We start from the raw sequence: 24,382 nt of genomic DNA on the forward strand, positions 1-24,382 counted from the left end.
GATAGTGTGAAACTGCTTATTTCGTTCATTAATTCAAATTGATTATAGTTGCCAACAGACAAAAGTTTTCTTTTGTTTACACGAATTTTCTGAACGTTTATCAAAAGTGACTGAAGATCTCACGCAACGCAATTTTTTTGTTATATTTTCATTGTAAATGTAATACATCTAGTTTGTCTCAAAACTCGTAAAACAGTGTTTACATTGGATACAAGTAAACTTTATTCTATACGACATTACTGTCTATCGGTTTAAGTTACTGCTTAAAAATGTCTTCACCGGTAAGTTTTATCACTATCATTCAAATTTGTAAACGGAAAAATTAAACGGATGGGAGTTTTCTTTTTCGATAATTGATAGCTTTGGAGTGGTTTTAGCCTTTAATACTTCAAGTTTATTACAGTAAAGTATTTGTTGAATTTTTAGACTGAAGAAAGCGTTAGGCGCAACAGTGAGAGCGAGGGAGGCGAAGTGGAAACCCCAGAGCATGACCCCCATTACGACCCCATCGTGTCGCTGCCGCTGGTGGACATTCACACGAACGAGGAGGAGGAGGTGGAGCTGGTGAAGATCCGCGCACGGCTCTACAGATACGACACGGCCGATCATGAGTGGAAGGTCAGTTCTTTGTTTCCATGAGACAGTGTTCATTGTTATAATATTAAAAAGCTATCATTGTTCCAGGTTGTATACTTCATTATATTCTATGGCCTCTATTCAAGCAGCTCAAGAAGCCTTAAAACATTTTTATTGGTTGCCTTTATTTTTACAATTTTTTTATCTTATATTTTTTATAGTGTAAGAGAGAAAGCTACTTTCTTTTTCTACTTTATTTATTTTGTCTGATGGATCATTTACCATTTTTGTTAAAATCTATAATTACTGGACTTTGTTAGTTCTTGATCATAACTATCACCAAGCATGATTTTTTTAGGTTATATCATACAAAAAACATATGTTTTTCAATCTCAAGTGTAAAGCAAATCTCAGATTGTGGTTATTTCTAATGTGTATTTCTCATTTTAGGATATGTAATAAGGTTGTGCAATATTTGCAGCAACAACCCCCCACCCCCCAAAAAATCAATATTATCTCTACCAGTGTTATTTCTTTCAATCTGACAGCAGCAAAATTGTGTGATTTATTTCTAATGGACTGAGAAAGTTGACTGTTTTCTACATGATACTAAAAAGTTGTGCGTTGATAGGCCCAAAAACTTTCTTAAGTTCTTCTCAAGGAAATAGTTATTTGTTATACAAGAGTGCAAAGTTGTATTTTAACGCCGAGTGTGGAATTGAAAAACGAGCAAGCAAAAGGATTCTATAGTTGAACCACGAGCGAAGCGAGTGGTTCGAGAATAGAATCCTGAGCTTGCGAGTTTTTCAACACACGAGAAGTAAAATACATTTTCCCCTCACTAGCTCGGAAACACGTGTTTTGTCCTTTAATACCAGCGGGTAAAAACGCATTTTATCCACTAGTGGGTAAAGTAATTTGACCTTGAATAAAGTCAAATTAACTGCTTTAAAATTGATAAAAGTAGGTGAATGTAGTAATAAAGATGATTTACCACCTGTGGAACTACTGGAAGCAGTGATAAACGCATTTTTTGCGTTGTAATTTCCTCGCTGTAGTGAGGGGAAAAGTTTTGTGTTACACTCGGGTGCAAGTGTATTTTACTTCTCGTGTGTTAAAAAACTCGCAAGTTCAGGATTCTATTCTTGAACCACTCTCTTCGCTCGTGGTTCAACTATAGAATCCTTTCACTTGCTCGTTTTTCAATTCCACACTCGGCGTTAAAATACAACTTTGCCCCCTTGTATAACAAATAACTATTGCACTCGTGTGTAACACAAAACTTTTCCCCTCACTATAGCGAGGAAAGTACAACGCAAAAAACGCGTTTATCACTGCTTCCAGTGGTTCCACAGGTGGTAAAACATCTTCATCTCTAGATTAACCCACTTTTATCAATTTTAAAGCAGAAAATTTGCCTCTATTCAAGGTCAAATTACTTTATCCACTAGTGGATAAAATGCGTTTTTACCCGCTGGTATTAACACGTGTTTCCGAGCTAGTGAGGGGAAAACCATATTATCTATGCCTGGAACCTGTATTTGTCTATAAAAATGTAATATTGCATTTGAATAATGATTTGCATAAAAAAAATCTTGATTTAACCGGTGGATAAATTAATACACAAACAAGAAACAAATTTTTATGTTTGGCGAAATTTGCTTGACGTCATATAACATTTTATCTTTATTTTGCCCTCCGAAATATGGTCGTAGTTAAAATAAAATCTTTGTTCCCTCATGTTACACGCAAAGTGTATACTACTGTGCGAAGTTGTGTGGAAAAAACAACACCATAATTATGTAATAATATTTTATGCTATAAAGAGGTTTAAAGAGTAATTTTTTACTAAATTTATTTATCTTTCATCTTCAGGAGCGCGGCACAGGCGACATCAAGCTCCTCCGGCACAAGGCGAACAACACTGTGCGTGTGGTGATGCGTCGTGACAAGACGCTCAAAGTGTGCGCCAACCACTTCATCACCCCCGACATTCGTATGAACGTGCACTGTGGCTCCGATAAGGCCTTTAACTGGTCCGTGTTCGCTGACTTTGCTGATGAGACAATGAAGCAAGAACTTCTGGCTATCAAGTTTGGCAATCCTCAAAGTAAGTGGTTTTAAGTAGAGAAGATGCTTAAAGTGGGCTAATACTAACCATTCAATCACCCCCGACTAGAGTTGTGCCGTTTTCGAGAACGTTCTCATTTTACTATGGAGAATATTCTCTTGAGAGAACATTTCCCATACAAACGGGAGAACATCCTCGGGAATGGCACAACTCTACCCCCGACATTTGTATGAACATGCACTGTGGCTCCGATAAGGCCTTTAACTGGTCCGTGTTCGCTGATTTTGCCGATGAGACTATGAAACAGGAGTTGCTGGCTATCAAGTTTGGGAATCTTCAGAGTAAGTTTTTTAGTAAAGTGTCCTAGCTAGTACATCACAAGTATCACAACCAACACTTGTATGAATGTGTACTGTAGCTTTGACAAGGCCTTAAACTGGTCTGTGTTTGCTGACTTTGCCGATGAGACTATGAAACAAGAGCTGCTCACTATCAAGTTTGGAAATTCTCAGAGTAAGAGTTTTGAATGATTCACGGTCCTTTTCATTAGACTTATATTGACCAGGATATAGACCGTGATTACCTTTTTGATTTTTGTCGAGCTCCCGATATTTCGACGCAGTTGCATGCATGATGATCACGGAAAACTGACGAAGGCTTGTGGATGTCAAAGTTGCAAAGTTGTTGGTGTTCTCAGAGTAAGTTTTATATGAAGCAGACATTGAGTTTCTTCTGAAACAGTCACCGCAACACGGGCGGTTTCATCGCATGTGCGTCCTAATTTTTCTCTGCTGCAACATTTATAATAAGTACAGTCGAGATTGCAACGCATTAAGGTGAAGAAATGTACACATATTTATGAACTTGACTGTACACCCAGATCACACAATAGAGTACAGCGTACGTAAGATCAAGGCGTTTTTCAAATTGTGTACGAATAAATTCTGCTATAAGGTTGATTATACAAAAAATATAATATAATCTGAAAGATAATCAACCTTATAGCAGAATTTACCCACTTTTGAAGTTAAGCTACACAATTATATGTCCAAAATATAGGTACAGAAAAGCTTATAGTTCGGTTTGTATCAGTTCACCAGGGTCATGCCTCTTGTCTCCCGAACTAGGTTGAAACCTGTGACTCGGAAGTCAGCGATTCCTTGGTTAATGTTTACATGATAGATAGTGGTTGACAGAATTCTATCATCAAAACTTAAATCTAAACATGTGTAATTTATAATGAAGTGTACATGAACTATAGGTATCTTATTTTAAATACCTACATATTAGCAAATATTAGTGACAGTTTATGAGTTAAATTATTTTAGACAGCTTAAAAGAGTTGCCTGTGTGGTGACGGGTTAAGAATTTCACTACCCCCTTTCTTCCCGTGGGTGTCGTAGAAGGCGACTGTGGGATATGGGTTAAATTGTGGCGTAGGCAAGAGGCTGGCAACCTGTCACTGCAATGTCACAGTTTCATTTTCTTTCAACCCCTTACTTGCCAAGAGTGGCACTGAACCTTTAATAGTTTCATGTGCTCTGCCTACCCCGTTATGGGATACAGGCGTGATTGTATGTATGTTAAAAAAGAGTTTCTGTTTCCTGGTACTTTAGTGTTTGAAGCCAGTTTTGTAACTTGAGTTTACAGTCGTAGCGGTTTAGTTTATAAATTTCTAGCTGTTTATTGATTTTACAGATATTAGACAGATAGGTACTTAAAATTATAAAGATTGAATAATGTTTTACTTTATAACGTAAAAAGAGTACAACAAAGAAAGCCAGCAATCATGTTTCCTCTTCTTGTTATATGTTGATTTTAGGATAATCGTAAAAGCAATAATTGCAACACGTAATACCTACTTCAGTAATCAATGTAATCATACTTCCCTAAAAACTCTACTAACATCCATCACGCACGTTATCTAACCAATTACTTTCTAATTACAGATGCTGAACTGTGGAAGGCGAAATTCGCCGAAGCGCAAGAAATAGTCCGGACTAAATGTAGCCTGTATACCCAGGATCTGTCGTCCGATGATGAAAGCAGCATCACTCGGAGCGAGGACACGGACACTCCAGAGCCAAAGAGTTCCGACAAGTCTGATGAAAAAACAACGGATAAAACTGATAAGGATTCGGAAGGTGTTGTTCTGAAGCTCAAAGAGCTCACAGTGGAAAGTGAAAAATCCGAATAACTTGCTTAGTTTAGTGTCTAGTTTGTTAGTGTACTGTAACATGTAATGTTTCATAATTTTATTAGTAATAATAACGTAAAACTGCCACAGTTTGTAAAATCGAATGATGAGTGTCTTAACCTCTCAATTTACACTGTTGTTGAATGGTCAGAAGAAAAAGACGATTTTTGTCATGCTTTTTTCGAATATTGATGATGTAAGGCCATAGTTCAATTTAGAGCTAAGTAAAGATGAAATGCCAGGTTATGAAACGAATCAATTGATATGTGAGTTAGTGTGTGATTTCGGGATATCATGTGAAACCAAAAATAGTAGTATTTCTTATTTTTAAGACTGGGGTTGGTTGCATAAAACTGTTGTTTTTAAACTACTTGCTAAAATGATCATGCCTCTAAATCACACAAATAACAATGATATAGTATTTTATGCAACTGGTGGTTAAAAGAGGTCAAAAAAGGTGAGTGGCGTGGGTAACAATTTGAGGCGAAGCCGAAAATTGTTAATAAAGACGCCACGAGCATTTTTTGACTCAGTTAAACACCGTTGCATACAATACTTTTTCTACGACCAAGCACTTATTTTGAAAGAAAATTATAAATCAACAAATACCTACTTTCAGTCATCTTAGTTATCTAGTGGACCGCCTACCATTTTGAATATGCAGTTTGAGTGCAAACATGAAAATAAAACTGTCTATGGTATGGTTCTTTGAAGCCTGGCCACTAAGACGAATCGAGCCATTTGAATGCGATTCGACGCGTCGCCAATGAACGCAGCAGAAAACGAAGGAGTCTCGACTCTGCGAATTGGTTTGTTAAGTTGGTAGCAATGTATTTACTGAACTGTAACAGCTATATCGTGCTACTTCTACTAAATGTTTTCAGGGTATAGACTAGATAGACTTGTCCTGACATCTTTTATGTAGGGTTTTTAAGTTCTATGCACGACCTTGTAACTCACGAATAACAGTACGGGAGTAGAAAAAATAATTAACATGCAAGCATGAAAACCTTTTGGGTGCGAAGTTTGTATAAAAATCCTGAATTTAAAACTGTCAGCCAGGTCGAGGCACATCTACATACAGATGTAGTGCGAAAAGGGTTGCCTTAGTATTTTTCTGGAAAATATTCGTATTTGTTATGCTAGTTCAGTCAATGTCAGTACAGGCAAGTGCAAAAATACGTATAGATTTTATCCGCTCAAAAATATGTACCGAGACCTTATTCCGCCGACATAAAGTGCTATGGGACATATTTTTGATAAGTACGCACCCATATTTTTACACTTGACTGTACATCTTGTACAGTCAAGTGCAAAAATACGTTTCGAAATAATCTTCTCATAAATATGGTACTGCACTCTTATTACACCGGACTAAGATGCTATAGGACATATTTTTGAGTAAGATGTGTACACCCATATTTTTACACTTGACTGTACTGAGACTGACTGAAATAGCATGACACGGTCGTACGTTTGCGTAATAATACGAAGACAAATCTTTTGGCACGTCTACATAGCACGTTTGCCGCGCGAGCACATTGCCTCGCGACGTGTGGACCCGGCTAATACGTGCAAGTTTATACTGTGATGTCATTGTAGAACAGTGACGCTGACGTGCAAAAGGTATCCTAAGGTTATTTTGTGCTTGCTAGTTTATTTTCATTAATATAGGTTAAGTTATCAGTTGTTTTATTGAATGGAATTGTAATGGAGGAATCTGTAGATTTGACTTCTAAATTTTTTGTAAATGAGAAATGAAATCAATTTGTGTTTGATAGTTTAGACACAAATAAAATTTGTGTTATTTCTGCATAGAAATACTAAAAAAAATGTGGGGTCGCTTTTTCATGATTCTAAGCAGATATTTCATAAATTTGGTGTCAATCATGTCTGAAAATTTATAGAACGGCTAGTTATAACGGTATAGGTCAGCTCAAGGCCAATGTAATATCCAATTGAGGCCACTATTGCCACAATAAGTATAATTACAAATATGATAGGTACTAGAAAAGTGGTTAAATCTAAAAATAACTATGTTTGTAGTTAGTTTCTAGGGCAACAGCAATGTTAATGATATTTTTTCTATGACTATCTTATCTCGTTTTCTGTAATTCAAATTCATGATTGATATATTTTATTGAAATCTTATTTATGCATTTTCCTGATAAGCTTCATAATTATTAACTTACTTTATTGCATGTTACAGTATCTAATCATTGTTTTAAGTTGTTAAAATAAAACTTTTACTTGTAGGCATGAATGTCGTGATATTTGGATTTGAATTTCGGTTTGAATACAAGATAGAATAAGCAATGTGTAGACCCTGTTACCATGGAGAATAAATCAAAAACTTATAGGTTAGGAAAGTAACATTTTTTCTTCAGATTGTGTATGATATTGTCTATCGGGAGGATAAGGTAAAGAAATTAGTTTAAAGTTATTCAACCTCGGTAATTGGGTCTAATAATATACGTTTAGTGGTAACCATGCATTTTTTTTACTGACGAAATTTTACTACCCTAAAAACTTTGTAGTTTCATACGATTTGGAATACTTGGAATTATGAAGTACATACGTTATTTTATCGTATTTTACCGTAAACGGTACGGGAAGTGTATTCAAGTTCTAATGAATTGCATTTTTAATTTAACTAACATAGATGGATATGTTGACGTGATATATTTGCAACAGATTCATTTATGCATAATTGGATTTAAATATTTTAATTTAACAGGTTCACTGTCCCGCTCTTTGTAATAAGGCCTTAAGGCATAACCCATTTGTAGAAGCACTGGGCAGTGAACATGTCAACCCTTTTAATGTCACGCGCCAAATTTCGAATAAAGGTACATTTACACGGAGTGAGAACTCTCCAGTTTCATTACATTGCATAATTATTTTGAATTGTATGTAACCTGAAGAGACCGCAATGTAACTAAAATCGCATGAGAGTTGGCATTCGCGCGCCATCTAATACAGCCTTAAAATGACTGTTTGTACCTTGTGTCTATCTATTTTATGACCATATTTGGCTGTGGCAATAGAAGGATTAAAAATAGGAGTTATTCAAAAATGTTTGCTTTTACATTCCGTTGGTAACTTTTATCGTGGTCAATTTAATTTTGTGACGGAAGTCCTAAAGTTGTTTTTACGTGTTATTCGATATCGTAAAAATAAATGTAATTCGTGAAAAACGGTTTTTATTTAATCGACCAAAATGAATCTGGGTAATTCCAAAAATGATCTTTGATTCTATGGAATTAAGGGTCATTTCCGGAAATTGAAATTATGCGTCATATTTAATTACCCCAATTTACCTACCTATGTTATTTATGTACTTTTAATTTAGATGTTCCTTCTTTGTTATAATACATATAGCGTAATCCGAAGTTTTACATATACAACAGGAAATATTAACTGGGCAACACATCCAGATAAATATTAGGACTGAATTTTAAAACTGGATTTCATGGGCATTTTTGAATAATTATGTTTACAACATATTTCAGTGCTCTTAGTGTAGTATTTGGGACATGAAAATAAAAATCATATAAAATATTACACACTAATGTATTTCATACATTCATCACACGTTGTGCAAAATGCATAAACAAGTACACAAATAAGTACAATGTCGAGCAATATTGCGAAACTCGACTGGATAATAACAATAGCCAGTTTTACGAGCGGCGAACCGTAAAAACGAGGCAATAATTTCCACGTTACAAAACACGTGTAAATGTCCAATGCTTATACCTAGTCTGGTAAAATCATGTGAGACATGAATTCAATAGCTAATGTTCCATAAGTAATGTATGGCTTACGTCGTGTGCACTGCATCTCAAACTAGCTTTTATGTTTTATGCTCTGCATATAGTCTGACTCAGATAGGTTGGCTACGATTTAGACAGACTCGTCGTGCATCAAATGTTACTTTAAACATCAAACTTTTGATGACATGCGGGACTATCAAAATCGTTGCTAAGGCACTAGTCCCACCGCGAGTTGCGAGTTAGTAAGGGAATGAGTTATCGGCTATAAAAACGTACAAAAGATAAGCACCCCCGTTCAAATAAAAGAGACACGGCGATTTTGATAGCTCACCGCTGGGCGAGTAACTATAAACATCGCCGTGTCTCTTTTGTTCACACGGGAGTGATTATCTTTTGTTCGTTTTTGTAGCCGATAGCTCATAGCTTATTTGCTTGCGGTGGGACCAGTGCCTAAGAATGCTAACTTATCTTGGATTGACTCTACTTTTAATCGTGAAACATCATTACATCAGATCACAAATGAAGCTTACTATTTGGCTCTAATGTTGTGTTAGTGCGGTTTTAGGCCTTTTCTAAGCAATAACATAATGTTATAATACAGAAGCGCTCAGAATTCTAACTACCAACTCAGACTCTGATGAAAAATGACACAAAATGCTAGATTACAGATTTAAATGGTTGGATTTGATATGTAGAATTAGTTAAGCCAGATTACAGAAACATACCTATTGTATAACAGTAAAGTAGTACGAAAATAAATAACTCAATTAGGTAAAACTTCCGAATTTGATTAAATCTGACTTTGGTGTATGTTAATTAGGTTAGATAGGGCCAATCAGTCATAATTTTAAATGCAAGTTTGTTCCTATATTACCTTTAATCTATCTTATGCTAGTTGCCAACTTGCCACTGGCCCATTTTGAAACATTCACCCACTGTACTAGCACAACCAAATCACTTGTGTCACCATTTACGAATTTTAAGGGCCCATTTACATAGTGCGAGTTCACTCACTAAATGAGTCTAAATATTGCCATTCAAGTTGCTTATTTAATAGGATATAAAATTATACTCTGTCAAACAAGTCTGTCAGTAAATAAGAACAAAGAAAACTATAGGTATCCTTTTCTATAGCACCCTAAAGAAAAGGATGCATATAGTTTTCTTTGTTCTTATTTACTGACAGACTTGTTTGACAATATATAAATGTAGTGCAATATATTACTTTGAATTTGGAATGTCTCAGTAGTGCAAAACACACATAAAATCATTTAAAATGACACCCTGTAAAAATTAATACTAGATTGCTCTTGTTACTCCAATCTCATTTATACAAAGAGGGAACAATAGTAGAAATTTAAGTGTAATTTAAATATTATTAAAATCACAGCTCTTCTTTTTCTCCTTTGGTGTCATGCAACTGGAATGTCTGTAGAATGTTGATTCTCTGTCCCATTTCCTTCTTTTTCTCCTCGGAGAGCTTGCCGCTGAGAAGTTTGGTGACTCTCTCATGTTCTGTCTTGACAAACCCATCGCCTTTTTCGATGATCTTCTCCATGATTGTCTTGTAGATCTTTCCAGAGTTAGCTTGCTGAAAATTAGAAGAAATATTTTGATTTATTGTAAGTTCGAGCATCATGTTCATAGTACCTGTAATGTAACATAGGCAGGGGTTCTCCAAAAATTTTAACAAGCAATTATCATTAGATTATCGTTAGATTTAATTGGCATTTTCTGCAAGTCCACAACCATTGAGCCCATTTTGCGTGAAATTAATGTATTGATAGTGAAACAAGCATACCTTTTGTTCATTGTTAATAATCTATTAATCTTAGAAAAAAATTCTATTGATTACTCACTTTGCTAGGTAATTTTTTGAAGGTATCTTCTCCATCTTTAAGAATCTTCTTCCTGTCTTCATTGTCAGCCTTCATAAACTTGACGGCCAGCTTATCAAGGCTCCGCACGCATCCTGGCAGGCTCAGGTGTACCCCGGTGTGTTCCCGCACGAAACGACGAAGCTCGTCGCTGGTAAACTCTTTCTCCGAGTTGAAAGTGACTGGCTCCTTCTTCCCCTTTAAAAATAGCTTCACTACCGGGAAATTGTCTTTCGTAGCACCGTACTTCTTCGCCAACGCTTCGTTGTCCTTGTCTCCGTAATCTTTCACTCCCACTTCGGCGATCAGCAAATCGTCTTCCTCTTTCGCGTCCTTGGCCAGTGCGGTGTATGCATCGTGCTTGTCCCCATAGGGGAAAGCCACATCAAACTTCACCAGCGTAGCATCAAACTTTTTGAGGATCTTATCAAAAGTGTATTCGTTTAATTCCACCGTACCGCTGAGAGAATTAGAGTACGCTGATCGGAGGACTAATGCGAGGCATAAGGGAAATAAGTGCCACTGCATCGTCAATGCCGATTTGGGAATATGCTTATGCTGTAGTTACAGAAATAATAGTTTGCGACGTGGATAGTAGGTAGTAATACTGTTTGAAGTACAATTAAATACAAAGAATAGTATCGGTCAGTCAACTTTTTATTTATTGACAGCAGTTTGTTTTATATGAGCTCATTGAAAAAAAAATCAACCAATCATAACAGCCGAGTCATATGTCATTTCTTATTCCTATTGGTCGAATCATTTAACCAAAAAAAAATAAAAAATATTTCGTTTCACGCTAAGTCATGGGTAACTATATTTCTATTTTACTTCGACAATATGCACTACTATTTTCCTTTACATATTTTGTGTTATTGTAAATTTTATCTTGTTATAATTTCAGCTTTTGTATTTTTTCATATTTTCAGTCTTTTAGATGAAGAACTTGATATTATAGAAATGTCTTCAAAATTACAATGCGTGGAACGGACTTTTTATTTGAATTTTCAGGAATTTTCTTTTGACACATGGCCGTGTTTTTTTGGGATTGGTCAACGCGAATGCCGGTAGATTATTGTTTACGTGACAGTTCTCATTTACAAAAAAAAAAACAATTTGACAAGCCGACTAACTAAACTAAACTAAGCTATGTCTTTCAATCTGATTAAATTAATATTTTAAAATATCCACCACCTTTCAAATCATGCATCGTCCGAGAACTTGTAAAAAGGAGGAATGAAGGAAGGCAAGGTAAGTGCGATTGCATTATCCAGCAGGATTTTGTTGATGTACCTAATTCACAACAGTCTGGAAGAAAAGAAAGAAAGCAGCTACCCGTACGTATACATATAGGAAAGAGAGGCAATATTATGATTTTTACCCTGGGCGCACACGGAGGCGACAGTTGCACGGCGACATTTTTTGTCTCTGTCGTTACTACAAGCGTCCAAGACAGAGACAAAAAATGTCGCCGTGCAACTGTCGCCTCCGTGTGCGCTCAGCCTTAATGGTGGCAAAAATCAATTCAGCTGGTGGCTGGTGGAGTTTTTAATGGTGGTAAAATAATGTCTTAAACTCGTAAATACGGAAGTATCTTCTTACAGAAAAATTCCTGTAGCGTTTACGTTTAGATTGAATCTGATACCTACTCACGTGTATGTAAAATATATTTAAGTCGAGGCCATTTTTTTAAATCCTAAACGAAGCGAGGGATGCTAAGTGCTAACTGAATCCTGAGCAAAGAGAGAGCATAGCGATGAATTGTAAAATGAAATCTTGAGCTTGAATCTTGTTGCTTCCCTCTCACTTACGTAGGTACACATTTACAAGAGCGACAGAGAAGGAATCAAGGAACACGTCGGGTCGCGGTTCGAGGTAGAGGAAACTCGTCCCGCGAGGATCTTTTTCCTTCACTCTAATCACTCTCATTTTCCTAGTAACAGTATCATTTTCTTTGCCACACTTTATTCCACTTCCCACATTTTTCGTCGTATTAGCCCTCAACGGCATGTAAGTAGTGACCTAGTGACAGTAACAACAATAAGAGCACTAGGTTTTGGCCCTTATAATTTCTTTCCCTTATCTTATATTTTCAAACTTTAAAAAGTGGACAAAGTTATGGCTGCCCATACCCATATTTTTCAATGGACTCTACAATTAACAAAAATTTTAACCCTTAATTTGGCAGAAAATGATCATGGTCGTGAGTTCAAGTCTCCTCGGCGCTCGATAGTTCTAATAAAATAATTCTGATTCGAAAAAAAATACAAAAAGGTGGTCCGGCAGGGCGAATATTGTCCAATTAAGGGGATGACTGAATAATTAATTAAATTACACAATTTTATATATTTAACTTCCATTATAATCTCATCAACTTAAACTTTTCTCAATAAGCTTGCCATAGCTTTCTTCCTGGACTGGCATTGGCCGAAGTATAGCAGGTTCAGTTTCTGAACGTCGATGGAGCTCAGGCCTTGCCAGTGTCCCATTGCCCATCCGTCGTTCTAGAACACATTTGAATGTTTTCATTAAAATGTAATGGTAAATATTTTCTACAAGATATATATCAGTTCTATCAGCTTTGCTAGTAATGACGTGGTGAGAAAATTTCACTACCAAAATAAAAAAGCACAGTAAATAATAACTAATTCTCATCGTGGACGAGCCATGCTCGGGGCGTCTTGGAGGCGCTAAATTCGAAAATCATCAAATCCAAGGGCGCCAAATGAGTCAGTTTTTAGTTTTGGCCCCCATCGAAAGAAGTCTAAATTCGGCACTGGAAGTAGGCAGAGACATAGTGACAACACTTGTCATCGATCACTAATCACCACCAGAGTGCCCTGCCTACTTCTCTTGCTACTTTCCATACATAGACATAATTTCAATAACTTGATATTAATATACCGACGCGGACATCTTAGATCGACGGGCTGATCATCGACACTCATGTACATCTTTCCATAGGTCCAAAAAAATCTTAGCTGACATGAATGTCGAGGTCAAAATCATTATTGGTATTCTCACCCATATAGGATACATGATGCTGGTGACGCCTTGACTGATGTCGAGCCAAGGATAGTGCGTCACGCTTTGATAGTCGTACGCGAAGCCAACTGATGCTGCGGGCGGGAGTTTGGTCTGCAATTCCTTTCCTAAACCTGCGGGGTTTCAATTGTGTTAGTATCTTTGCGGGGAATTCCTCTATGTCCACACCCCGGGACGTAAGTACAAAGGAGTTCTTCGGAATTTAATTTGTACGAAATTTCATTTGCCAATAATGTAGAGGTAGAACGGCTTTTTGGTGGTCTGAAGTTGCACACCAAAGTAGCTCAAATTACTCCTTAATATAAAAATACTAGCTTTTGCCCGCGGCTTCCCTCGCTTTAGAAAGAGACAAAAAGTAGCCTATGTTACTCTTCATCCCTTCAACTATCTCCACCTAAAGAAACACGTCAATTCGTCGCACCGTTTTGCCGTGAAAGACGGACAAACAAACAGACACACACACTTTCCTATTTATGATATTAGTATGGATAGGTATCAAATATGATGCTACTCCCAATCAAGGCTAATGCCATACGAATTAGCATCCATAGTACAAGCTTTTCTTAGTTTGGGGCTAAATTGATCTGCTTAAGGTGTCCCCAATATTTATTTATTTATTTAATTACGATACGACACTGATTTCAAGGCACCTAAAACAAAATCTGTATACTCCTATTAATTAATAAGTAACGGGTCAAGAAACTCACCCCTAGTCACGTTATCCCAGTTGATAGCCAGGAAGTCGTCTCGGTCGTGCGAGTTGTGCTGGTGGTCCAGGCCTAGCACGTGCACAAACACGTGCAGCAGGTCGTTGACGGAGTTGAAGCAGTCCGACGTGATCACCAGCTCCTGGGGAGGTTGTACATCGTATCGTTTGTATTTTATGGAGTTGGGCACAATGCCTAGATTGTGGACTAAAATTGATACGTTCGTTTTTGGATCTTAGAAACTCCACTGGCTTGTTAGATGGACGATATTCAGAAGATGGTCTCTTAATGCACCGCCTACAATATTTGCTTTGCCCAAAGGTTGACTGGTAGAGAATGCATCATGGCATTAAGTTCGCCTTTTGTACATTAAGTTGTTCTTTTGTGTTGTGCAATAAAGTTTAAATACTGAAATAAGATTGCGAGTCACTTCTGAAGCAACGGGAAACGTGCCGAATTGAAATAAAATACTTAGGCGTTGCATGCACATAGAGATATTTCACTAAAAAGCTGGCCAAAATTATTATATATTTCTATTGTGTAAATCCAAATATGCTGTTTTAATTTATTTTTAACCCCCGACGCAAAAACGACGGGGTGTTATAAGTTTGACGTGTCTGTCTGTCTGTCTGTGGCATCGTAGCTCCCGAACGGATAAACCGATTTAGATTTAGTTTTTTTTTGTCTGAAATCTGAGTTAGTCGGGTCAGGAGTGTTCTTAGCCATGTTTTACGAAAATCGGTCTACTATGTAGCGGTCGGGGGTTTTTTCAAAATTTTAATTTTGTGGGTAGGTTATGACACTTATCAAGGGCGTTCGAATCGCCGCTGGTACGAAGTTACACGAACTTTTTTTTTTTATTATAGTGCGGCAAAATTAACTAGATAGTGTATGTGTTACCTGTGGCAATAGGCTACTAGACTCATATCGAATTTTGCACAGTAAATGATTGTATTTTGTAACATTTGACATAAAAAAACAATATTTATAGATTTTGGGTATAAAAAGTGTATTTTGACTACGTATTTTCGATTAAAAATGTGTGTATTTATTTATTTATTTTGGACACCGAAAACGCTGTCAGCGCGGCGATGAAGTGAGGTCATCGAATTCGAACCTTACTGCATGTCAAAACAATCACTGACATATTGAACTTTATTTATTATTTAAACTTTATTGCACAAAAGACAAACTTAATGTACAAAAGGCGAACTTAATGCCATGTAGCATTCTCTACCAGTCAACCTTAAGGCAAAGCAGAAAAGATTGTAGGCGGTGCATTGAAAACAAAAGAACAGAAAAAGAAAATCAGAAATCTAAAACATACTTACATCAAATAATACATAAATACATATAATACATAAATATAATTTAATATAGAATGACCTGATGACAGATAATCTATAGATTAACATGAACATGACTGTGTTGTTTTTGCTTCATTACGTAAAAATGTACTTTAAAAATATTTTTTACTGTTTTCAAGTCATAATAAAATATGGTAATTTTTATTTCGGTAAATTGGACAGTGCTTAATCATATAAGACAGACTAGAGGGTCAAGTAGCCTATCAAGAGGTAGTGCTTTCATATTATCCAACGTGAAAATTTCCTCACCTTTTGTGCGCCAGCGCGGCCAGGCTCTGGGCACCGACAGCCTGGCTCTGGTGAGCGGGTCAGCACCAACAAGTCGTCAGCATGCCGTCTTGCTGGCGACGGTGGCGCCGCTCTGCGGGTACGTTTGTGTTCTGAAACATATACGCCAAGATGTTGTAGATTTCGGGAAGTCCTCTACCCCCCGTTATAAACTTAATTCTAGAAGCTAATTCCTGTTACAGCATACGCGAATCCTGTAGAGGAGAAACGCCGAACATACTCATATTCAAGCATTTTTGCTCAAGCTGATATGGAAATGCTTTACTGCACTTTGCGCTTGGACAGACAACGTATACATGGGTGTATTTTGATAGCGGGTCAGTAAGGGCAGCTATGAGATGCCGTAGTCCTACGTGAAAACGGTCTAAGGGAACCATCCATCGATTTCAAATTGATGAAAAATGGCATTTACAGATTTTGGAAAACACATACAGGGTGCGAGAAAAAGGGCATTTTTGACAAACTTTTTTTTGACGCCAATCGATCCCATTCCTATCAAGGATCAAAAGCTTGTATGGGACCAAAAAAGGCTAGAAAAGTCACAAATCGTGAAAAACTTTTCCCATACAATTTGTATAAAAAAAAAAATTTCCACATGGTGTTTTTATGATGCCAATCGATTCCATTCCTATTCAGTATCGATAGTTTCTTTAGGCTCAACTTGCGATAATGTACTAAAGAGCCACAAATTGAAGAATACTTTTTCGATATTTTCCCCATAGTAAAATGTAGCCATTGATTTGTGGGTTTTTAGTTCATTGCCGTGAGTTGACCCCTAAGCAAGTATTGATACTGAATAGGAATGGAATCGATTGGTATAAAAAAAACACCATGCGAAAAAAAAAAATATTTTTATACAAATTGTATGGGAAAAGTTTTTCACAATTTGTGACTTTTCTAGCCGGAAAATTTTTTTTGGTCCCATACAAGCTTTTGATCCTTGATAGGAATGGGATCGATTGGCGTCAAAAAAAAGTTTGTCAAAAATGCCCTTTTTCTCGCACCCTGTAAGTTTTTTCCAAAATCTGTAAATGCCATTTTTCATCAATTTGAAATCGATGGATGGTCCCCTTAGACCATTTTCACGTAGGACTACGGCATCTCATAGCTGCCCTTACTGACCCGCTATCAAAATACACCCTGTATAGTATAAGCCCTTTTTGAGGGTAATTTAATTGTCTCTGTATCTAACTCGTCATTCCTAGAGTCTAGTTTATGTTTCCTTTCTATTTTTTTACCTGACTTAGTATTTTGTTTAGAATCATCTTTTTTCGATTTCTTGTCACCAACTGATTCTAAATTATTGGTTTTGTCATTTTTCCTTGTCATATTAGCCCAAAAACCAGGTTTATTGATAAAGGTTGAAGTAGTATCTTTCAGTGAGAGTTTTTTGAGTTTTTCTTCTGAGATAGATGACTCCGATGATACAGACTCTGCAGAGACTGATGAATGTGACTCCATTGAGTTTGAGCTTTGATAAGTATTTACTGACTGGTGTTGAAGGGTCTTAATGTTTTCTTTCTTTATAGGTACTTGATTGCCATCATCGGCTAAAACCACGTCATCATTTACTGTTGTGGTTTCGACGTCGTCGTCTTTTGACATGTCTCTGAATTCAATACAAGTTTCTTTTTCGATGTGCTTTATGACTTCTTCGATATTTTGTCTTTCTTCAATAGCTGTAATTTAACAAATATGCGTAGTCAATGGTTTATTAAAAGATTCTATTAAACTCTTGATGTTTGTTACTCTAGTTAAGGTTTTGATCCAGCTTTATTATGTTTTGAACCAGTTAAGTATAGATACTGTATTAAGTAAAGTAATGCTGCACAGGGCAGGCTTACCAAACACAGCTGGGGCCCTGGATCTAACTGCCTAAACCTGTAGCGGGAGTGTGTAGAATAGAACCAAAAGGTCTGGTAAAGGAATTAAAAATTTCCAGAACACACAAGCGAACTTACAGAACTCAATCTTGTCTTTGAGTTTATAGTTCACAATTCCATACGGCCATAATCTGTCACGGAAATAGTCATCAATTTCCTTTTGCGTCGCTTTCTTTGTCTCTTTCTGTTGTTTCGAAGCGATAACGGTAGGGCAGGTCGTCTCCAAGTAGTGCTTGTTTCGGTCTATGCACTCTCCGCCAAAAATCATTGATACCTTTTCTATGTCAACCTCACTTAGCCCAACGCGTTGACCAAAGTCGATTCCAGACTAAAAATATAAAGCAAAGTTAGAATAAACTTAATTTATTCCCCGTAAAGCAAAGCCATTGGTAAAGGGGATAGGATTTAAAGAAATATGATCCACTCTTGGCATGCTAGTTGGCCTCCAAACAAAAGCGAAGCCACCTCTTTGGTCACTAGAGGTCTCATTAGTCCTATTGGACTTACTAACTTATAACTTTTCCCCTCCCTAGCTCGGAAACACGTGTTTTGTACTTTAATAGCAGCGGGTAAAAACGCATTTTATCCACTAGTGGGTAAAGTAATTTGACCTTGAATATAGTCAAATTAACTGTTTTAAAATTGATAAAAGTAGGTAAATCTAGTAATAAAGATGATTTACCACCTGTGGAACTACTGGAATCAGTGATAAACGCATTTTTTGCGTTGTAGTTTCCTCGCTATAGTGAGGGGAAAAGTTTTGTGTTACACTCGGGTGCAAATGTATTTTACTTCTCGTGTGTTAAAAAACTCGCAAGTTCAGGATTCTATTCTCGAACCACTCGCTTCGCTCGTGGTTCAACTATAGAATCCTTTCACTTGCTCGTTTTTCAATTCCACACTCGGCGTTAAAATACAACTTTGCCCCCTTGTATAACAAATAACTATTATAGTATACCATCATCGCACAATATCTTTACTTTACCAACCAGAAGCATGTTTTTTTTTTTGCCAAACGGCCAACGATCAAACGTGGAAAATCGATATAAGCATATTATAAATACGGTAAATACCTTAAAATCAAGGATGAATAGGCATCTTCTGGGCGAGCTCACTCCATCGTAGGCCACGTCTTTGCTTTTGTCTAAGAAGTCTATGGCAAAAAGTAAGCCCATTTATAACTTAAAAAACCTACCGCGGCAACAAGGGTGTATTTCCCATTTTTGGAGAATGCTCTTGGAGGGTAATGGAGAACACTCGCGTAGTCGTAGGGAAGAGAAGACAGTATCGCAGGACGACGCCTTGTTTCGAAGAATTTCTTGTATCCTGGAAATCAAATTTATTTGAGGTAGTGCTGTGAGATGAGACCCATGCCACAGTATAACCCATGCATTGGGTTGCATGGGCATGGGTCTCATCTCACTGTTCCTGAGCGTATTTACTTTTGATACCTGACGTATGACAAAAAAAATCGAGTTTTTCAAAATTAGGAGCAATACCATGAAAGAGTCTACCCGTGTCCCGTACAAACGCAAATTTTCTGCAAATTGACTGTAAGGTGTAAGAGGATTTTCTAAGGCAGTGTGCAGAATAAAAAATATTTACAGAAAAATTATCGCGTGCTTTAAACGCCGAAAAAACCGCAACACACGAAATATAATGCGTTTGTAAATGGAATGTTATACCATATTTATGTAAACTTGATTGAGATGGTTTAGTGACTTGAGTGTTTATTACATTACCAGTTCTCAAATTCTCACCTCCCTTAAGGGGCATTTTACAAGAAAGCGAAGTTATGTCTGACAACCTTTCATGACTCGGTTAACAAATTAGCAGTATTTTCTCGTGCTTTACGGATTTGATTGAAATAGCTGCCATATTTATATTATAAGCCAAAATCTTATATGGCTTATAAGCCAAAGTCATGTCGTAAGCGACATTCTCGTGGAATGCTCCTTAAGCAGTTTTAACCACCAGTGATCTGTGGCGGAGCGATCTTGTGAATGACCATAAATCGATTGTGCAACTATATTTACGTGATTTTGCAAGTTTGCACTATGTTGAAAGGCGTCTCCAGCCTATTTCCTCCGAGAATGCTGCAAAATCCTTATGCAGACTCACCTGGTTTAATGTTGTCCCACATGACGCTGATGTGTTGGTCACGGTCCTCGCGCACGTGCTCGTGTGAGAAACCCAGGATGTGCATGACTTCGTGCATGATCTGACCTTCCGACATACAGTCATAGCCGAATACTACCCACTGAAATATAATACATTCAGTATATGAGCCATTCCCGAGATTAGGCCATTTTTTAGGGAAAAGATGTAGGCGCTAATGTTTATCGTCCCAAATTTGAATTTCGCAATTTTTTCTAGTGACAAATCGTTTGACCGGCTACATAGTTAGGTAGTTTAATACAATAAATGTTTTGAAAGGTGTACATTTGCTAAGAGAATGAAGAGCGCCCTTATCAGGTCATAAATTAAGTCATGAATCAATGATGAATGTATGTTATTATTGGATCGTTCACTCCTGATATGGTTTGAAGTTATACTTAGGTAGGTATCTGTGCAACGTCCAAAGTTCAAGCCAGTAAGAACCCTTTAGTACCTAAGTTATTCTACATTCTGAACGCATAATCGACACATTATTTTGACACGAGATGCCGTGATAAAAGCGAGATTATAGTACTGATTCATAAAGCTTTATATAGGCTTTGAAAGTACCAGAGTACCTGAACTCCTGAAATGGTCTTCAACTCGTTGCTATGCACACACTGCCGAGTGCCTGAAGGGTTGGTGATGTACAGCCATTGGACATCTTGCAAAGACGCCTTGTCCGTGGGCCTCTCTCGCAGTCGTTGCAAGCGTATGCAGGTACTTTGCTCGAAGTTGTCGAAAGCTTTTGTTATTTTTTCGGCTAGGAATGTATCTGTAGAGTAATAGTAGTAGCTTTGTGAACTAACAGCAACAGAAGACGATGCTATTAAGTTCAGAATAGATTTATAAGTGCAATATTCAGTCCAGTGGCTGAGACTTCAACTTACGGTCTCCTGAAATGCTAGTCCAGTGCTTTACTATCTGCGCCATAAAAACTTGCTGGCTATGATTGTAGAGCGCTGAGCTAGCGATCCAAAAGCCAAGACAGTATTGTTTTCTCTTTTTAGTTTAGTAGGCTTTATGTTGCAAGTAACATAAATGATTTAATGTTATTAGTTAGGTTTAGCAGAATATAATTACATATAAAAGTATAACGAGATTTTAGTCTGCGTTGATTACCGTATGTATTTGAGTCGATGAAATATGGGATGATTCCGTGTTTCCAATACTTGTGCCATGGGACCGGAACCGTTTTTCCGTCTAGCTTCTCTCTTCCGTCAGCTTTTTCCTCCAGAATATTGACATCTAAAGCGCCAGGAGCGAAATCGAACCGTCTTCCGGATTTTGCGCCCTGAAATAAAATCAAGTTTTTTTTTAAATATATCTAGATGGTAGTGAAAAAGCGCCTGACCAGTCAGATTGCAGAAGCAGAGGCATCGCAGTATAGGCTTAGTCTATCTACGACGTACGTTGCTGACCCTAATACAAGTTTGCAAGTATTTGTCATAGGTCAATGTCAGTAACCTCCACAGTGTCAGATTGCTTTGATGACGTTGACTTTTGCTAACTATAAACATCAATTTGAAATTAATGGAAACGGAAATGAAGAAAAGAACAATGGAGTCTGGTCATAAGATACTCTGTGTGAAATTTCTTTATAATTTAATTGTTCTCTTGTTTTAAATGGGCAGTCATCCATTGTTTTAGAAAATACGTCTACTGATGTTTACATTGTTTACCGTACCTCAGGTTTGGCTGTCGTAGTATCATTTTTCTTTCTATATTCAACTTTTTTCCCATCCTCTGGTTCGTCATAAAGTTTGTCTACAATATTCTCTACTCGGTCTGAAGGGTCTACCGCTGGAGCGGCTCTTTTTACTCGATTGTGACTGAGGAGTTCACTTTGCGCCTTCTCGTTTTCAACGTTGAACATTTGACATAGGTCCAGAGTGTTTTGTCGTTTTCTTGCAATAAGTTGTCGGTTAACTGTTAAATAATTTGTATATATGGTGGAGCTTATCGATGTAACCTATTATTAATTCGCCAGCACATTTGGTGAAAGGTCCGAAGTGTAAAGTGTAATGAAACTAATGAAGTGTGTGAACGAGCCAGCCGTGAAGGTTTCCCCTTTTACGTGCCCGCTTATATACCTGTAACCTGACTATAATTCTGTAGCATTAGGTAAATAAAATAAAAAAAAACTTTTCATCGCATTTTAATTAGATTTTTGGCAACTTTAGTACATCTCCCATTTTCCCAAAAAGTTATGATCAACATCATTGTGCTATTCATAAGTTTGCTTACTTCTGCTCTACGGACGTTTGAGCTTAAGTACTTAAAAAAAATTCAGTCGAATTGAGAACCTCCTCCTTTTCTTGAAGTCGGTTAATAAATAATAAATAAATAAAATATTATAGGACATTCTCACGCAGATTGACTGAGGCCCACGGTAAGCTCAAGAAGGCTTGTGTTGTGGGTACTCAGACAACGATATATATAATATATAAATACTTATATACATAGAAAACATCCATGACTCAGGAACAAATATCTGTGCTCATCAAACAAATAAATGTCCTTACCGGGATACGAACCCGGGACCGCGGCGCAGCAGGCAGGGTCACTACCGACGGCGCCAGACCGGTCATCAAACTTATGTAGAGGTATTTATTTTAAATGAAGGAGAAAAGTTGAAATTTATGTAGTTTTGTAGTTTGTACCCTATTTTTGATGTACGTACGTTTACGGACAGACAGACTTCCTGGGTGTGAACATTCTACTAAAATACTTGACAAATATAATAAAAATACTGTATAGGAAAGACTTAACATTATGCAAAATTTACTTTTAAAGTAACATTTTTTGCAGTATCAAGATATAAAATTGTTGTGAAATTTCTCGTCTAAAATATGTTATTGCTCATTTTATAGTTTTCGATTAAATATTATAGGTGCCTAGAGCATGAGCAAGTATAACATATTATTTGTTATAAATAATATAATATAGTACATTCATTCAAGTGCAGCAAACCATTCGCAATGGCCGAAAATTCAATGATATGAGGCTTTCTTCTCTATTGGCCTGGGTTTGTTTGTATACACAGATATTCTAGATAAGATAATTATTTTTTGTGTTGTCGGCCTGCACAGGTCTTGTAATAAGCACGGACCCCGCGACGGATACGGGAGAACCTTACTCGTGTCGCGTTAGTCCGTTTTTACATTATCCGATCCAATATCGGATGTCGGAAGGATTTCAATAGAAAAATCCAAGATGGCGCCTGTAATGTATGGGATATCGGTCCTATATCCGATATCGGATCGGATAATGTGAAAATGAAAACGCACGTATACGACACCTGCGCGATGAGATGGGGTGGTGCTATTCTTTTCTGATGCCGGCATCAAACGGCACTACATTATAGGTTATCAACAATATCAACATTGAATTTCCAACGCCCCCACAAGCGGCCGAATCAGAACTCCTCAAGAGCTCGTAGCCCATAATGTGCCCCCTGTCCTTCACTGGCGGAGTAGATATGCGTTAGATTGATTGTCGCGCCCCCATTCCACGGCACAAATAAAAATTTGTTAGTGTTGTTGCTATCTGGCACTCTCAAGGTGCAAGAAGCCTTCACAGGTCATGGCTTTCTATAGAAGATGCATATATACGAGTATCTTCAGCGACTCTTTGGTCACGCTCACGAACTCGTGATCAACTCGATCCCTCCTAGTTTTACTCTCAAGGCTACAGCGGTAAAAATACTACGTATATAATTTAAGTTGGTATATATACTTAATTAAATATCACGTATGTCTTATATTCAAACTATGTACACAATCCACTCGTGTAAACATGTCAATTACCTAAGTTTAGCTTAACAAATGAGGGCAAGAGGCTACGTGATCCGTGACCTCAATTGTCTAGTAGAAATTGCAGAAATGCATTAGTAAATACTATTTTTCTCAAATATAGGTATTAGGTATATTTTTATTCATATACGTAATACCTAAGCGTGTATGACTTACATAGACGCGCATTAGTCTATTTCTGTTGTTTTTGACACGAAAAGAGTCGATTCTCCGGAGCAACCCTTGGAGAAAATCTTTTTCCCTTGCGCTAACCCGCAATTTTGCCACGACTCATGAGAGTTTAGACAACTAATATTAGGTTTTAGCGTGCAATTTTAGGAACTGCCTTCCATTCCAACCCAGAGGGCAAACTAGGTCTTATTACGATTAGTCCAGCTTCAGGATTTTTTCACGCCTTCACTAAAAGGGGCTTGAGATGAGGTTGAGGTTTGGAGGCAAAGGTTTGGATGTGTTCTTTGTGAACAGGATACCACGATGCAACATTCTTAGTATACACAATGCATATGACGACCGGTCTGGCGCAGTCGGTAGTGACCCTGCCTGCTGCGCCGCGGTCCCGGGTTCGAATCCCGGTAAGGGCATTTATTTGTGTGATGAGCACAGATATTTGTTCCTGAGTCATG

At 37.3% G+C, this 24,382-nt stretch overlaps 4 protein-coding genes across 5 annotated transcripts in view; 2 read left to right on the forward strand and 2 right to left on the reverse strand.

The window, feature by feature from the left end:
• Positions 1-137: 137 nt before the first annotated feature.
• LOC125242171 (ran-specific GTPase-activating protein-like) lies at positions 138-5,254 on the forward strand. Its single transcript, XM_048150878.1, has 4 exons — positions 138-281; positions 427-618; positions 2,452-2,686; positions 4,597-5,254. The coding sequence occupies exons 1-4, from the start codon at positions 270-272 to the stop codon at positions 4,842-4,844; spliced, it is 687 nt and encodes a 228-aa protein (XP_048006835.1). The 5' UTR covers positions 138-269; the 3' UTR covers positions 4,845-5,254.
• A 3,146-nt stretch (positions 5,255-8,400) lies between these two features.
• Positions 8,401-11,123, reverse strand: LOC125242148 (endoplasmic reticulum resident protein 29-like). The gene is made up of 2 exons (XM_048150858.1): positions 10,480-11,123; positions 8,401-10,211 (listed from the first exon to the last, which is right to left on the reverse strand). Exons 1-2 carry the CDS (start codon positions 11,023-11,025, stop codon positions 10,005-10,007), a joined length of 753 nt encoding a protein of 250 aa, XP_048006815.1. The 5' UTR covers positions 11,026-11,123; the 3' UTR covers positions 8,401-10,004.
• Positions 11,124-11,624: 501 nt separating this feature from the next.
• LOC125242178 (clavesin-1-like) overlaps positions 11,625-24,382 on the forward strand; it is a 55,289-nt gene continuing 42,531 nt past the window's right edge. Inside the window, exon 1 of the mRNA XM_048150894.1 lies at positions 11,625-11,748. The gene's annotated coding sequence lies outside the window, so the exon portion shown is untranslated. The remainder of the gene's footprint in view (positions 11,749-24,382) is intronic.
• Positions 12,837-22,773, reverse strand: LOC125242177. 2 transcript variants are annotated; one of them, XM_048150891.1, is made up of 12 exons: positions 22,628-22,773; positions 21,632-21,873; positions 21,067-21,238; positions 20,523-20,719; positions 19,909-20,047; positions 18,983-19,113; positions 17,866-18,115; positions 17,143-17,583; positions 15,866-15,996; positions 14,250-14,388; positions 13,522-13,655; positions 12,837-13,001 (listed from the first exon to the last, which is right to left on the reverse strand). In XM_048150891.1, the coding sequence occupies exons 1-12, from the start codon at positions 22,716-22,718 to the stop codon at positions 12,873-12,875; spliced, it is 2,196 nt and encodes a 731-aa protein (XP_048006848.1). In that variant the 5' UTR covers positions 22,719-22,773; the 3' UTR covers positions 12,837-12,872. The 2 variants fall into 2 exon arrangements, with proteins under 2 accessions (XP_048006848.1, XP_048006847.1); XM_048150890.1 differs by having other exon boundaries at positions 14,250-14,391.

Source organism: Leguminivora glycinivorella, unplaced genomic scaffold (genome assembly GCF_023078275.1).
Source record: "Leguminivora glycinivorella isolate SPB_JAAS2020 unplaced genomic scaffold, LegGlyc_1.1 Scaffold10, whole genome shotgun sequence".
In the NCBI taxonomy this organism is placed as follows: Eukaryota; Metazoa; Arthropoda; class Insecta; order Lepidoptera; family Tortricidae; genus Leguminivora; species Leguminivora glycinivorella.

What these genes read in the sequence shown, in the direction of transcription:
- LOC125242171 (XM_048150878.1), top strand. An exon ending in CGGCCGATCATGAGTGGAAG is followed by an intron (nt 619 to 2,451) that starts GTCAGTTCTTTG and finishes TTTCATCTTCAG; the next exon opens with GAGCGCGGCACAGGCGACAT. An exon ending in CAAGTTTGGCAATCCTCAAA is followed by an intron (nt 2,687 to 4,596) that starts GTAAGTGGTTTT and finishes TTCTAATTACAG; the next exon opens with ATGCTGAACTGTGGAAGGCG.
- LOC125242148 (XM_048150858.1), bottom strand. Translation starts at nt 11,025, where the DNA reads ATGCAGTGGCACTTATTTCCCTTATGCCTCGCATTAGTCCTCCGATCA. An exon ending in TCAAAAAATTACCTAGCAAA is followed by an intron (nt 10,212 to 10,479) that starts GTGAGTAATCAA and finishes TCTAATTTTCAG; the next exon opens with CAAGCTAACTCTGGAAAGAT.
- LOC125242177 (XM_048150890.1), bottom strand. Translation starts at nt 22,718, where the DNA reads ATGTTAAGTCTTTCCTATACAGTATTTTTATTATATTTGTCAAGTATT. An exon ending in AGACCATTTCAGGAGTTCAG is followed by an intron (nt 20,048 to 20,522) that starts GTACTCTGGTAC and finishes ATTATATTTCAG; the next exon opens with TGGGTAGTATTCGGCTATGA. An exon ending in CAAAGACAAGATTGAGTTCT is followed by an intron (nt 17,584 to 17,865) that starts GTAAGTTCGCTT and finishes GTTAAATTACAG; the next exon opens with CTATTGAAGAAAGACAAAAT.